The 11042-nt window shown below is 41.2% G+C and overlaps 1 protein-coding gene across 4 annotated transcripts in view; it reads right to left on the reverse strand.

Moving 5' to 3' along the window:
* PPP2R2C (protein phosphatase 2 regulatory subunit Bgamma) overlaps positions 1–8418 on the reverse strand; it is a 210212-nt gene extending 201794 nt beyond the window's left edge. For 2 of the 4 annotated variants that reach the window (XM_065659697.1, XM_065659687.1), the window contains exon 1: positions 8046–8127. Coding sequence is in view for 1 of the 4 variants with exons in the window: in XM_065659662.1 (XP_065515734.1) it covers positions 8046–8126; positions 8315–8330 (97 nt within the window). In the remaining 3 variants the exon portion in view is untranslated. Of the gene's footprint in view, positions 1–8045; positions 8128–8314 lie in introns of those variants that run through there. The other 2 variants (XM_065659662.1, XM_065659679.1) reach the window with 2 other exon arrangements.
* Positions 8419–11042: the final 2624 nt, after the last annotated feature.

Below are 11042 nucleotides of genomic sequence, written 5' to 3' on the forward strand. Positions count from 1 at the left end.
GCTAAACAGTTTTACAACTCCCTTTTGAATGACACATGCCCTTTCTATGACTAGCACGTCAAATCAATGGACCCTGGTAGTGTCTAGACGTAACTGTCTCTGAAGGGAATATATCATCTTTAACTGCAATACCAAAATGGATCCACCTAAAATAATGGAACTGTCTCTTGCATCATACTTCTGAGTATTTTGTAAAAATTACATAAGATGATAGGTGGGGAAAGATTTATGAGGTTAATGTTTTGCATATTCCTGCAATCAGCCCAACTGTCTACTCTATTTGCTGTGACATGAGCTGCTATAAAATGTGCTTGTAAATAAACATAGCCAAGACATCTGGCGAATGTATGCATTCTGAAAAGAAATTGTATCTGATGGAAAGCTTAAAAACATACAAATGGGTCATCAGTTTTAAGAACATACAAACATTTTTAAATATCCTGTGTTCAAACAATAATAGATCACACATGTGCAAAATACCATGCTTATAAAACAAATAGTATTTATTTATTTACCTCTTTCCTCCAGGCTAAACAACTCGGTTCCCTCAGCTGCTTCTCATAAAACTTGTGCTCTAAACCCTTTCCAGTTTCATTGCCCTTCTTTGGGTACACTCCAGCACCTCAAAATTCACATGAAATGCATAAGGGTGATCACCCACAAAGAAATAAACAGCATAGTGCTGTATTCACTCTTCTTGATCAAAAACAAAGACAAGCTTCATAATATTAAGAGCATCGTCCTTAGCTCTTAATAACAAAAAGCAGGAAACATATTCAGCTGAAAAAAAGATTGACCTGTTTCTCAGTACTCTGGTTACCTTAGGAAATAAAGTCACATCACTGCATCAGTTCTTAACAGAAAGTGATCAACAACAAACCTGAAGGTGTGATAGCTTTGACAAGACTTATCATTATAGCAGGTAGCAATCTTGAGTTTCACCATCCAACAACTACCAGAATCTAGCTAAATCATTCACCTTAAAATATGACCAGAAAAGTCTGTCCTCCTTCCTGACTATCAGTGCAAGTTTTAGTAAGTACACGTTATAATGCCTGCTCCCGGTACCTCATGGTCCTTTACTTTTATAGCTCATAAATAGTATATTAACCCACTATAAATTGCACTGCAGTACTAAGAGAACACATTAGTTTTGCTATTTTACTTATATGTTGCTATTTTCAAAATACTATCTGTATCCACTTACTGGGACAGAAGATACACCCCTTACAAAGGAAAAACCAGCACAATGGCCCATAGGCTGCTGCTGTCTCAGATGGAGCGGCACTGAGGAAGGCCAGCCACCACAAAATTCTTCTTGCATGCTACAGAAAATGTACATAAACATGAATGGCATGCTAGTAAGAAACATCTCTGATGAAAACAACTGGGCAGATTCAATAAAAGGACTGCAATCATTATATCTATCAAAGGCTTTAGGGCACTACAAAAATGCAATGTTTAAAGACAAATACTTAACTGACACTAGGAGGTAAAGGAAAATAAAGAACTAAGACTCTAAGGATGTCCTTAGAAATCAGCAGACTATGAAGTGTGTGACCAAAAAGGCATCACATGAAATCTCTGGACTCAGTCTTCCAAAATAACCAAACAAAATCCATGAGGTTTTAAAGGAGACTTTCAGCTCAAACCAGCTAGAAATTTGTGAGGTAGCTCCCTCTTCTGGATCACCAAACAATGACAAGTCAATTTAAACGGCAAGAAGCAGAATCTTGCTAACACCTTTCACTATTTGGGGGTATTGCCAACTATCATTAGGCGATCACACAGACACTTACAAAGACCATTATTTTGAGTAAGGAGTTTATATTCGAGTAGCAAACTAGGAGAGGAAGGTAGCTGAAACCCCCAAATAGCTTGATAGCATTTTGGAACTTTGTCATCAGGCAGTCCAAACATGCAAAAAGATACTGACTTCTGCTTTTAAACTCTCTGCATTTTACTGAAAATGGCTTTTACTGAAAAGAACTGGCAAATAAGAGTATTAAAACCGGGTCACTTTCTCACCAGTATGGCCTGCAATATGACTTCTGAAATCGTATTTGCAGAAGTTAAACTTCTGGGTTGTTATTTTTGAAACAGAAGAATCTTATCTTCCTGGAATTTCTTTCAGTTTTGACAGGCTCATATAGAAGAAAAAACTGCACAGTAAGAAAAGCTTCTCTGCGCATCAGCTATTCAGATTCTCCAAGACAGCTTGAGCAATTTCTACACATATTTATAAACTGGAATTGGAAAGATCAGAAAATGGGTACTCCCTACCCTTATATAAAACTCAGCTCCACAATAATGACCTATAATGGAAGAGTAGGCTTTGTGAAGACCTGGTGATTTTTCTGCATCTCAGCTGGAACCACAGGCAATTCTGCACTCTTTAAATTGTCCATCACTACTCAAGCTGAATGATAATGTTTGACTGAAATATAAAAATTAGCCTAAATGGCAGATCTGTGGTCCCAATGTTTACTCCATCAGGGTTACAACTTATAAGAAAATCACAACATAAATTATTGTATATTTAATGAGAAAGAGGAAGCATAAAAGATGCTTCTGTTAAATTCTGGACTAGATAACTTGAAAGCATGATTTTTTTACTTCCTAATACCTGCATAATCAGGCATAACACAGTGTGATTTAATCTTCCATTATGTTTATACTGAGTGCATCTTAAAGGATATGGCCAACTGAAACACCCAAGGAAATTCTGATCATTCATGCATGGATAAAACCAAAACTGCCAGGAGTTATTTGAATGGAACTGAAAGGATCATGTAAAATGGTAAGCCTTGTAGACCTGAAAATAGTGAGAGACAGAAGGAAATGAGCTAAGATTTGCTGTGCAGGCACCTGCTGCAAATGGCAGGCTTCCAGTGGCACAGAGGGGAGACCTCTTTGCCAGACTCTGCAATAGCAAAAGGACTGAGACCCTCCCCACCATGATCCCCTTGGCAGAGAGAAGGGTTACAGAGGACAATGGCAAAGTAAAACCAAAGCTGAGGAAACCAACAAAAACTAGAAACCCCAACTGAGCATGTAAGATATGAAAAAGGGGCAGACTGAAAGAACAGAAAAAGGATTAATGGGAGATTAGAGAGTAAAAAGGCAATTGGCTGAAGACCACATCCTGGAAACTGAGACGATGAAGGCAGTAACTTCTGCCATCAAAGAGCCACAGAACAAAACTGTACTAAACAAGTACAGCATGTTAGAGGGGGTGAGTGAAGTCCCTGAAAAGGGCTGGAAAATCTGAAAACCTGGTTAAAAAAAAAAAAAAAAAAAAACACAACTTAGTCTGTTTTTCAAGCTTCATCTAAGCAGCACCACTTTTCAGGTTACTGAAAAGGAGCCAACGCCTTCAGTCAGATATTTACAAAAGAAAATAATGACCAAAGTGCTAACATAGTATTTGTTTTATGGTCAAATGGCACTTAATGGCTCTCAGGAGAAAACACTCTCTAGCACTCATATTAAATTCCAATAGAAACACTATGAAAGCAAGGATTTTATAAATCATTGCAATTAAATCATCTTAATGCACTTAATTTATTCCATAAAAAGCAAACCAACTCTTAATCAAAACACATTATGAAACAACAAATGAGAAACATACATAAGCTACTCATCTTCTCATAACAAGTACATATATTTTCCAGTATTATTTTCATGTTTTTTACAAAACCCATGCCATAAATAAACAGTAGCTAAAAATATCACAAAATGGGCTATTATTGCAGATAAGTATCACTTGAAGTTAAACTACTGTAAGTATAACTTCAATATATCTTAATCCTTCCTCTTTGTCTATCATGCTGAGCTTTTCACATTAAAACTCAGTATCAGATTATGCAGCAACAAACAGAAGTATAATTAAATACCCACATTTTCTTGTAAGGAATCATTTATTTGGTTTGGTCTTACCCAGTCACATGTAATGTTATAATGGGAACAAAGTTTGACGGTAACACTTCTCAGACAGGAGCCCTTTCCCCACGCTGTAGCAGCTCCAGACATCAGTCAAAGTTAACCAACCAAACACCAACACAAGCAACTGTAAAAATCAGGAGGGATGAAACACAGAGCATTGCTGAATGTATAAACAGGGATGTATGAAGTAGGACTTCATACATACATGGCATCAGAGGGTGTATCAGAGTGCACTCAAGCCCTGTGACAGACCCTGCAGTGCTGTATGCAAGCTGGTAATGTCCTAAATACACACTGGGGTGAGACAAGGAGTATACCAGTGTCTTCCAAGAATCTTGCTTTCCTTTAAAAAAACCCAGAATTGTGAGGCACAGAAGCATAATTCACTTCACTAAATCTCCAGACTGAACTGGGAACCTGGAACTGTAAAGCATATCTATCCAACTAAGGTCTCATGGAAATACAACATTCATTCATGGTGATCATATTTCAAAAGAAATGTTGGCAAACTGTGAACTGTTAAGGGCTATTACCATGCCTTATTAATAAGAGATCAAGGAAAAATCAATAGTTTGCTTCAGCCAAAAAAGGACTGAGATGCGAAAGCATCTACAGATGGAGACTTCCTATTTAATTAAACCTTACTTGTGAAGGCATGACTCACAAGGACATTACTTTAGTTGTAAGCTTGTGTAATTACATTGCTTTCCATAGAATTTGTGTAATAATGGAAACAACAGTATTGAACCAAATCCAGACTTACTGTCTTTGATTGAAAACTATAGCTATGGAGGTAAATCTGACAGTGATTAAATTCATATTTGTAAGTTCACAAGTCTTTAGTTCCTCAAAAATGTACATTATTCAAACATACCTATACAACAAAATAGTATATTATCCATCTTCTCAAACAGTCTCTCTTGAAATGACTCAGAAATCAAAGACACTGTTAGAGCAGCATAAGGTAAGTAACAGGAAAGTTCACATCATAATTCACAGGGCACTTACGTTAACCAGAACCTTCAGCCATACAACAGCATAAAGTTACAAAATAGATGAGAAGAAAATTTATACTGCAAATCACTTTCAAGTCTCTGATGAGCTAACTTTAAGACAGAAAACCTAAATTATTATTTAGGATTCAATCTTTTCATTAACCATATAGTCATTCCTGAATGAAAAGCTATCTAGGATAACATAATGCCAACTTAGAATTCACAGCATAAAATATTTCAAATGTGCTTTAACTTATACAAAGTTTGCAAGAAGTTAATGAGATTTGGAGCATAAAAGCAAAGGGTCTGGAATAAGCAGTCCTGTTAACAATCCACTAGATAGTCTGGGCAAACAGTACAAGCTTTGGCTTTTCAGAAGTCCCACATACTAAATGCTTAATAACTGGCATTCAGCTTCAATAAAAATCACATCCTTAGCTTTCATATTTCATTTTGCTAGCCTGTAAAAGGATACTCCAATACCCTTCTTCACATCACTTTTGTGAGGCCGCACTTAATGTGAGCAAAGTGCTTTGAGATCTTTAGCATGAATAAAATATATTTTGCACTTAGACGTTAATTATAGAAGTGGCAATATTTGAAACAGGGCTTTGTTTCAAGGCAGCAAGGCTAAATCAAACATGATTATCTTGGCTTTGATTGTGATATTTTACTTGCTATGCTTTATTTTTCCTTGCATTTGAAATATGCAATTTTGCTTTTCTATTATGTAAATGAATGTTTTTCATCTGACACATCTATTTTTGGAAAAAGAATAATTTTCTTTCCTAGTCTAAGGCAGAAATGTTGCAGAACACAATTCTGAAGTCTGACAGAGTAGTGCAGGGCCACTGCATGCATTCAATAGCAAAAGCAGCATACGCACTCATTGAACTTAGAATATTAACATGCAAATATTTATCTATATAGAGATAAACATTACTCCTTCTGTCTATAGTTTAGGTGGTCTTAACCAATACAGCTGCAATCACAACAGTTGTGGCCTTTCTGAAAAGTAAAAAGAACTGGGACAAGGACAGGAAAAAAAAATAAATCTGCAATGGAAGCCAGAGGAACAATCCATTTTAAGCTAAGGATTCTGGGTTTTTGTTTGGCTCTGTGTAACTTAAGTCATTTCAGAAGCAAACTTCAGCAAAGGAAAAGGCGTAGACTTTATCAAAAACACTGGAATGCAAGAGGTCAAGCCACTTGCCACATTGGTCCTTCCTTTTAAATGTTTTTCACTTCTGCAAAGTGTGTTGATTATATTGCCATGTGTGTTCCTAGTTATCAATGTCTGTTAAAGACAGCACATCTACTGGAAAATGCATGTCATATTTGTGTATAATCCTATTAACACAAACGTGTTTACTACCTGCAGATGACTTCGATTCTATAGCTCATGTGACCAAATTACACTGTTTCAGCCCTGTTTCCTGTTCTGTGCATTTCGCATATTCCCATGTTGAGTAAATAAAACACATAAGATTTCCATTTAAGTCATGGAGTAAACCTGGGCATCCATAAATTGCCACTGTTAAAAAGAACTGAATCCATGGTGAGCAAACTAATTTTTAAAATTATGTCATGTGACAAAAGATAACCCCATCAAGGAAAAAACCCCACCTGTTGAGAATAAAACATTCTATTCTCAAAGCAGTGCTGCAACACTGGTATCTACCCAGATAAAGAAGGTTAAGAATGATATTCTACTCATTCAAATCTTTAAATGAAAGTAAATGCCAGCCTAAAGCTTATATTCAATATTCTATGATGCCTAAAAAGTGCTGCCACTCACTCATTACACTCCCTCACACGGATGTAATTTCCACCCCCACCTATCGTCATCACATCTGGTTTGGTATGCAGTTTCTCACACACACAGAAAAACCATGTTGGTACAAAAGCACAACATGTTTTGTGAACTGCTTTAGTATGCAAGTGTGTGTAATTACACACACTATTAAGTATATCTTGAAATATAAACCACCATGGAATAATTGTGAGGTGGAGAGGGAACCTTAGTTCAAAGCCTTGATCAAGCTGTAGTTTATTATTAGTACACCGGGGTTTAAATCACTTCTCCAAACAGGAAAACACAAGGCAACACAAAAATTCACATCCCACAGGATTACTGATGATAAAGCTAAAACAGACCCCAAACAGGCAGTCTATCTACCAAACCCTAAGTCAGATCTGTAGCTTCATCACTTCAGCCTATTGTTTGTGAAACAAACCTTAAATATCTCAAGTGACATTTCATTGTCTACCCACCACATATCGAAGTCATTCACTGTTGAGCTTTCCCTAATGTCTAACCTGAAGCCAATCTGTTACAGTGTGTCACTTTCCTCAGTATTGGAAAGTTTTTCAGTCCAGCCAAACTTCGGATGCATTTTAAGCCATTACAAACAGTAAAGACACTCCTCTCAGAAATGATTAATACCAACAGACCAAAACATAGAGATGAGGTCCTAGCTCCAGTTTAACTCACTGAAAACACACTGAAATAGGCTCACAGGCACAGTACACTACACATCTGGCACACTGGAAAATACAGGCTGGCACCTAAGTTTAGATATTCAGTGCAGAGTTTGCATTGGAGACAGAGTGGAGACAGAGGGAGACTTTCTTACCCTGTGCCTGAAGGTTGATGTTTTTGTGATCACGGAATATTAAAATACAAAACTTTATAGGTTACCTCTCTCTTCAAAGTTAAGGCGGTAAAAAAAGGGCCAGAAAACTTTCCATCAAGTACCATACAGCCTCCCTCACACCCACTGCCACCAAGGCTGAGGACTGATGCCACCTAGGCCACCAGCAGTGAAAACCTAACTTTTCAGAGTAAAAACCCAAAACAATGCAAGCCAAAACACTTTCACAAGGCCAGGCACATGCAACCCACCAGTGGCCACCTCTGCCAGCTCTCCCCCCTCCTGCCCTGGGCCCACACACCATCTTCCCCGCCCCACAGGCCCCGTGCCCCATTTTGCCACCGTGTTCTCCCATTGCCGCTCTCACAGCAGCAAGCCACGTTCCTCCACACGCTGCCGGACGGGGCAGCGGTCGAGGGGCCGCGCCCCATCACAGCACCCCGGTACTCACCATCAGAGACCTCAAACTCGGCTGCTCCATTGAGCTGGTAGAGGCACCAGTCAACCGCGCTCTCGCCTGGGGGGCCGCTAACTGGGCAGGGAGGAAAGGCACAGTCAGTCAGGGGCACCCGGGGCGCCGGGGAGAGGGCTGGGGAAGGGAGAAGGGAAGGAGAAAAGGCAGGGACGGAGAAGAGGGGAGGAGAGATGGAGGGGGCAAAGGGATCGGAAGGATGAGAGGAGACCAGGGAGGGCCGGGGAAAGGACAGCGCTTCCAGATACCCTGTCTGTGGGACATGGGTGTCGCCCGCCGAAAGGCGCCCAGTGCTCTGAACTGTTATTTGCTGCGCTCCCAGCGCCGGCAGCTCGGGCCGCCTCCTCCTTCTCCCCGCGGAGCGGGCGGCGCAGGCAAGCGGCGCTGCCTCGGGGCGCTCGGGGAGCCGGGGGAGGGAGAACGGGAAGGAGGGGAGGCTCCGCCCGGAGCTCCCGGCGGAGGCGGCGCAGCCCCGCGCGGCCCCGCCGCGGCCCCAACAGGTGTGAGCGGGCTCGGGGCGGCCGCAGCGGGGCGGCGGGGCCGTACCCAGCGGGGCAGGGGCGGCGCGGGCGCTCGGCCAGAGGCGAGCCGTGGCCAGGGCGGCGGGAGGCGATGCCTCGGCCGGGCCTTCCTCCGCTGCCCGGGGTGGAGCAGCCTCCCCGCTGTGGGTGACTTCAGCCACGAGCTCCCTGTCAGGTGCACCCCCCCAACCCCGTCTGTGCCGTGTCCCACCGCTGCTTCCCAGCCACACGGCCCGGCGCGTGGTGCACCCGCACTCGGGGGTGTACACCCTGGCGGACCTGGCACACCGGGGCCTGGCCAGTGTCACCCATCATGGAATCACGGAATCAGCTAGCTTGGAAAAGGCCTTTAAGATCATCGAGTCCAACCATCACCCCAGGGTTGCCAGCTCCACCACTGAACCTTGTCACTAAGGGCCTCATCTGCGCGTTTTTGAATGCTTCCCATTTCTATGGACGGTGATTCCAGCACTTCCCTGGGCAGCCTGTTCCAATACCTGAACACCCTTTTGGTAAAGAAATACATGCAGTCTAAACCTCCCCTGGCACAGCTTGAGGCAGTTACCTCTTGTCCTATCTCCCAGCTTGCCACACCAAGCACCAGCAGCTGCATTTTCACCACAGTTTTCTCACATCCTTAGGCCATGTATGTTATTTTATGGAAAAAGGCTGCAAATACCAGTATATTATCAGGTTTTATATACACTGAAATCACTGCAGGGCTGGAGAGTGGTTTTTCATCTGGCCACAGACCCCTGTGGATCCGCAAACTGTACAGCATCCATGAGTGGTTAGTAAGAAATCAAACTGTTATCAAGCAAGCTTAAGTGCGCTGAATAGTGACCTTTATCTCTGGAGAAATGTTTTAGGGGAATAGCAAATTCTAGCTAAACCAGTCAGCTAGAGTGAACTTCAGTTAATAAATGCCTTTATTCTTATAGACATCCACTCCAAAAGCATGAAAGGAGGGAAATGCAAAGGTACATTAATTGTTCTGTTCACCAGGTAGCTTTCTTGGTATTTAACACAATTGTGACTCCTTAGCCTATAGCTGGCAGTATCTTGCCTATGCCTTCTGCCTTTTGGAGGTGACAGTGTCAGAGGCTCACATATAACACAGCTCAACTCAAAAAGAGAATGCACCATGTATGGGCAAATGAGAAAAGCTTAAGAAATAACATAGGAGGACTATAATCAAGCCATACTAAGAGATTAGGAGCCAACAAGAGGATAAAATACCCATGTAGGCAGCTGTCATGGCACAGTTACGTTGGCTCTTCCATCTAGCTTTTTGCTGTTTGTGACACTGTATGTACATAGAATCACAGAATCGTAGAATAGTTAGGGTTGGAAAGGACCTTAAGATCATCCAGTTCCAACCCCCCTGCCATGGGCAGGGACACCTTAGTCATGTCACCCAAGGCTCTGTCCAACCTGGCCTTGAACACCGCCAGGGATGGAGCATTCACAGCCTCCCTGGGCAACCCATTCCAGTGCCTCACCACCCTTACGTGGTGGGGAAGCATTATTTTCAGCATAAATTCTACCTGATACCTACAGTCATCCTTTTTTTGCAGCAAGTGAAGACACTCCTGATACCTTTATGTCTGTAAACTGTGGGCAGTTTGATTCCATTTCTCGTAATAAAGGTATTCTGTTCAAATATTTATATTCTTCTCTACTGCATCCAAGACAGTGTCACACAGTGGCCTTTGTCAAAGAAGAAGGAGGGCAATTACACCTTCTGAAAAAAACAGGTTTAAAATAGGAGTACAATGTTCTGCAAACATTCTCAGCTACTTTTAGAAACAAAGCAAAACACCAACACTTAAGTTTTCCTGGGAACTTCACCTAAATTACAAAGACCATAATACCTTCTGGGGTAAAAAAAAAACATCAGTTCATTTAGCGAGCATGTGTATATATATCCCTAAGCCATATGTTTGCTGGATGTGCACTAGCTTTCTTGGAACTGAAAAGGTTTAAGCTGGTGATTTGAGGGTAAAAAAAGAGTATCATAGAGCTGTATTAAAGTAAAGCTTCATCCAGCTACTTACAGTGATACTAACTCCCCCTAGAAATTACCTACAGGCCTTGATTATTGCTCTTCATGACAAGGTATTATCATAAATAAAATTAACCTTAGCATTTAACTGTTAACTGCTTATTTTGGGGCAAAAACTCAGTCTATCATATTGATTAGCATGCTTTGGGAGAATCCAGTTGCATTAATTATTATAAAATGTAACAATTTTACACTGTTCAACTCCGTGTTCAGCAGGTAAGGTAGCATGTGCTTATTTTTTCTTTTTAAAGTGAGGGGATAGATGCAAATCACATTTATGTGAGCTGTTTCTACAGATATCTTGAGTATTGAGATGGGTTAATTTGCACCCAAAAGCCAGCTAGTCCAGTGAGAATGAATCTTTGGCTTTTATCAGTGTAACTCTATAGA

This window comes from Lathamus discolor, chromosome 1 (assembly GCF_037157495.1).
Source record: "Lathamus discolor isolate bLatDis1 chromosome 1, bLatDis1.hap1, whole genome shotgun sequence".
Taxonomy (NCBI): Eukaryota; Metazoa; Chordata; class Aves; order Psittaciformes; family Psittacidae; genus Lathamus; species Lathamus discolor.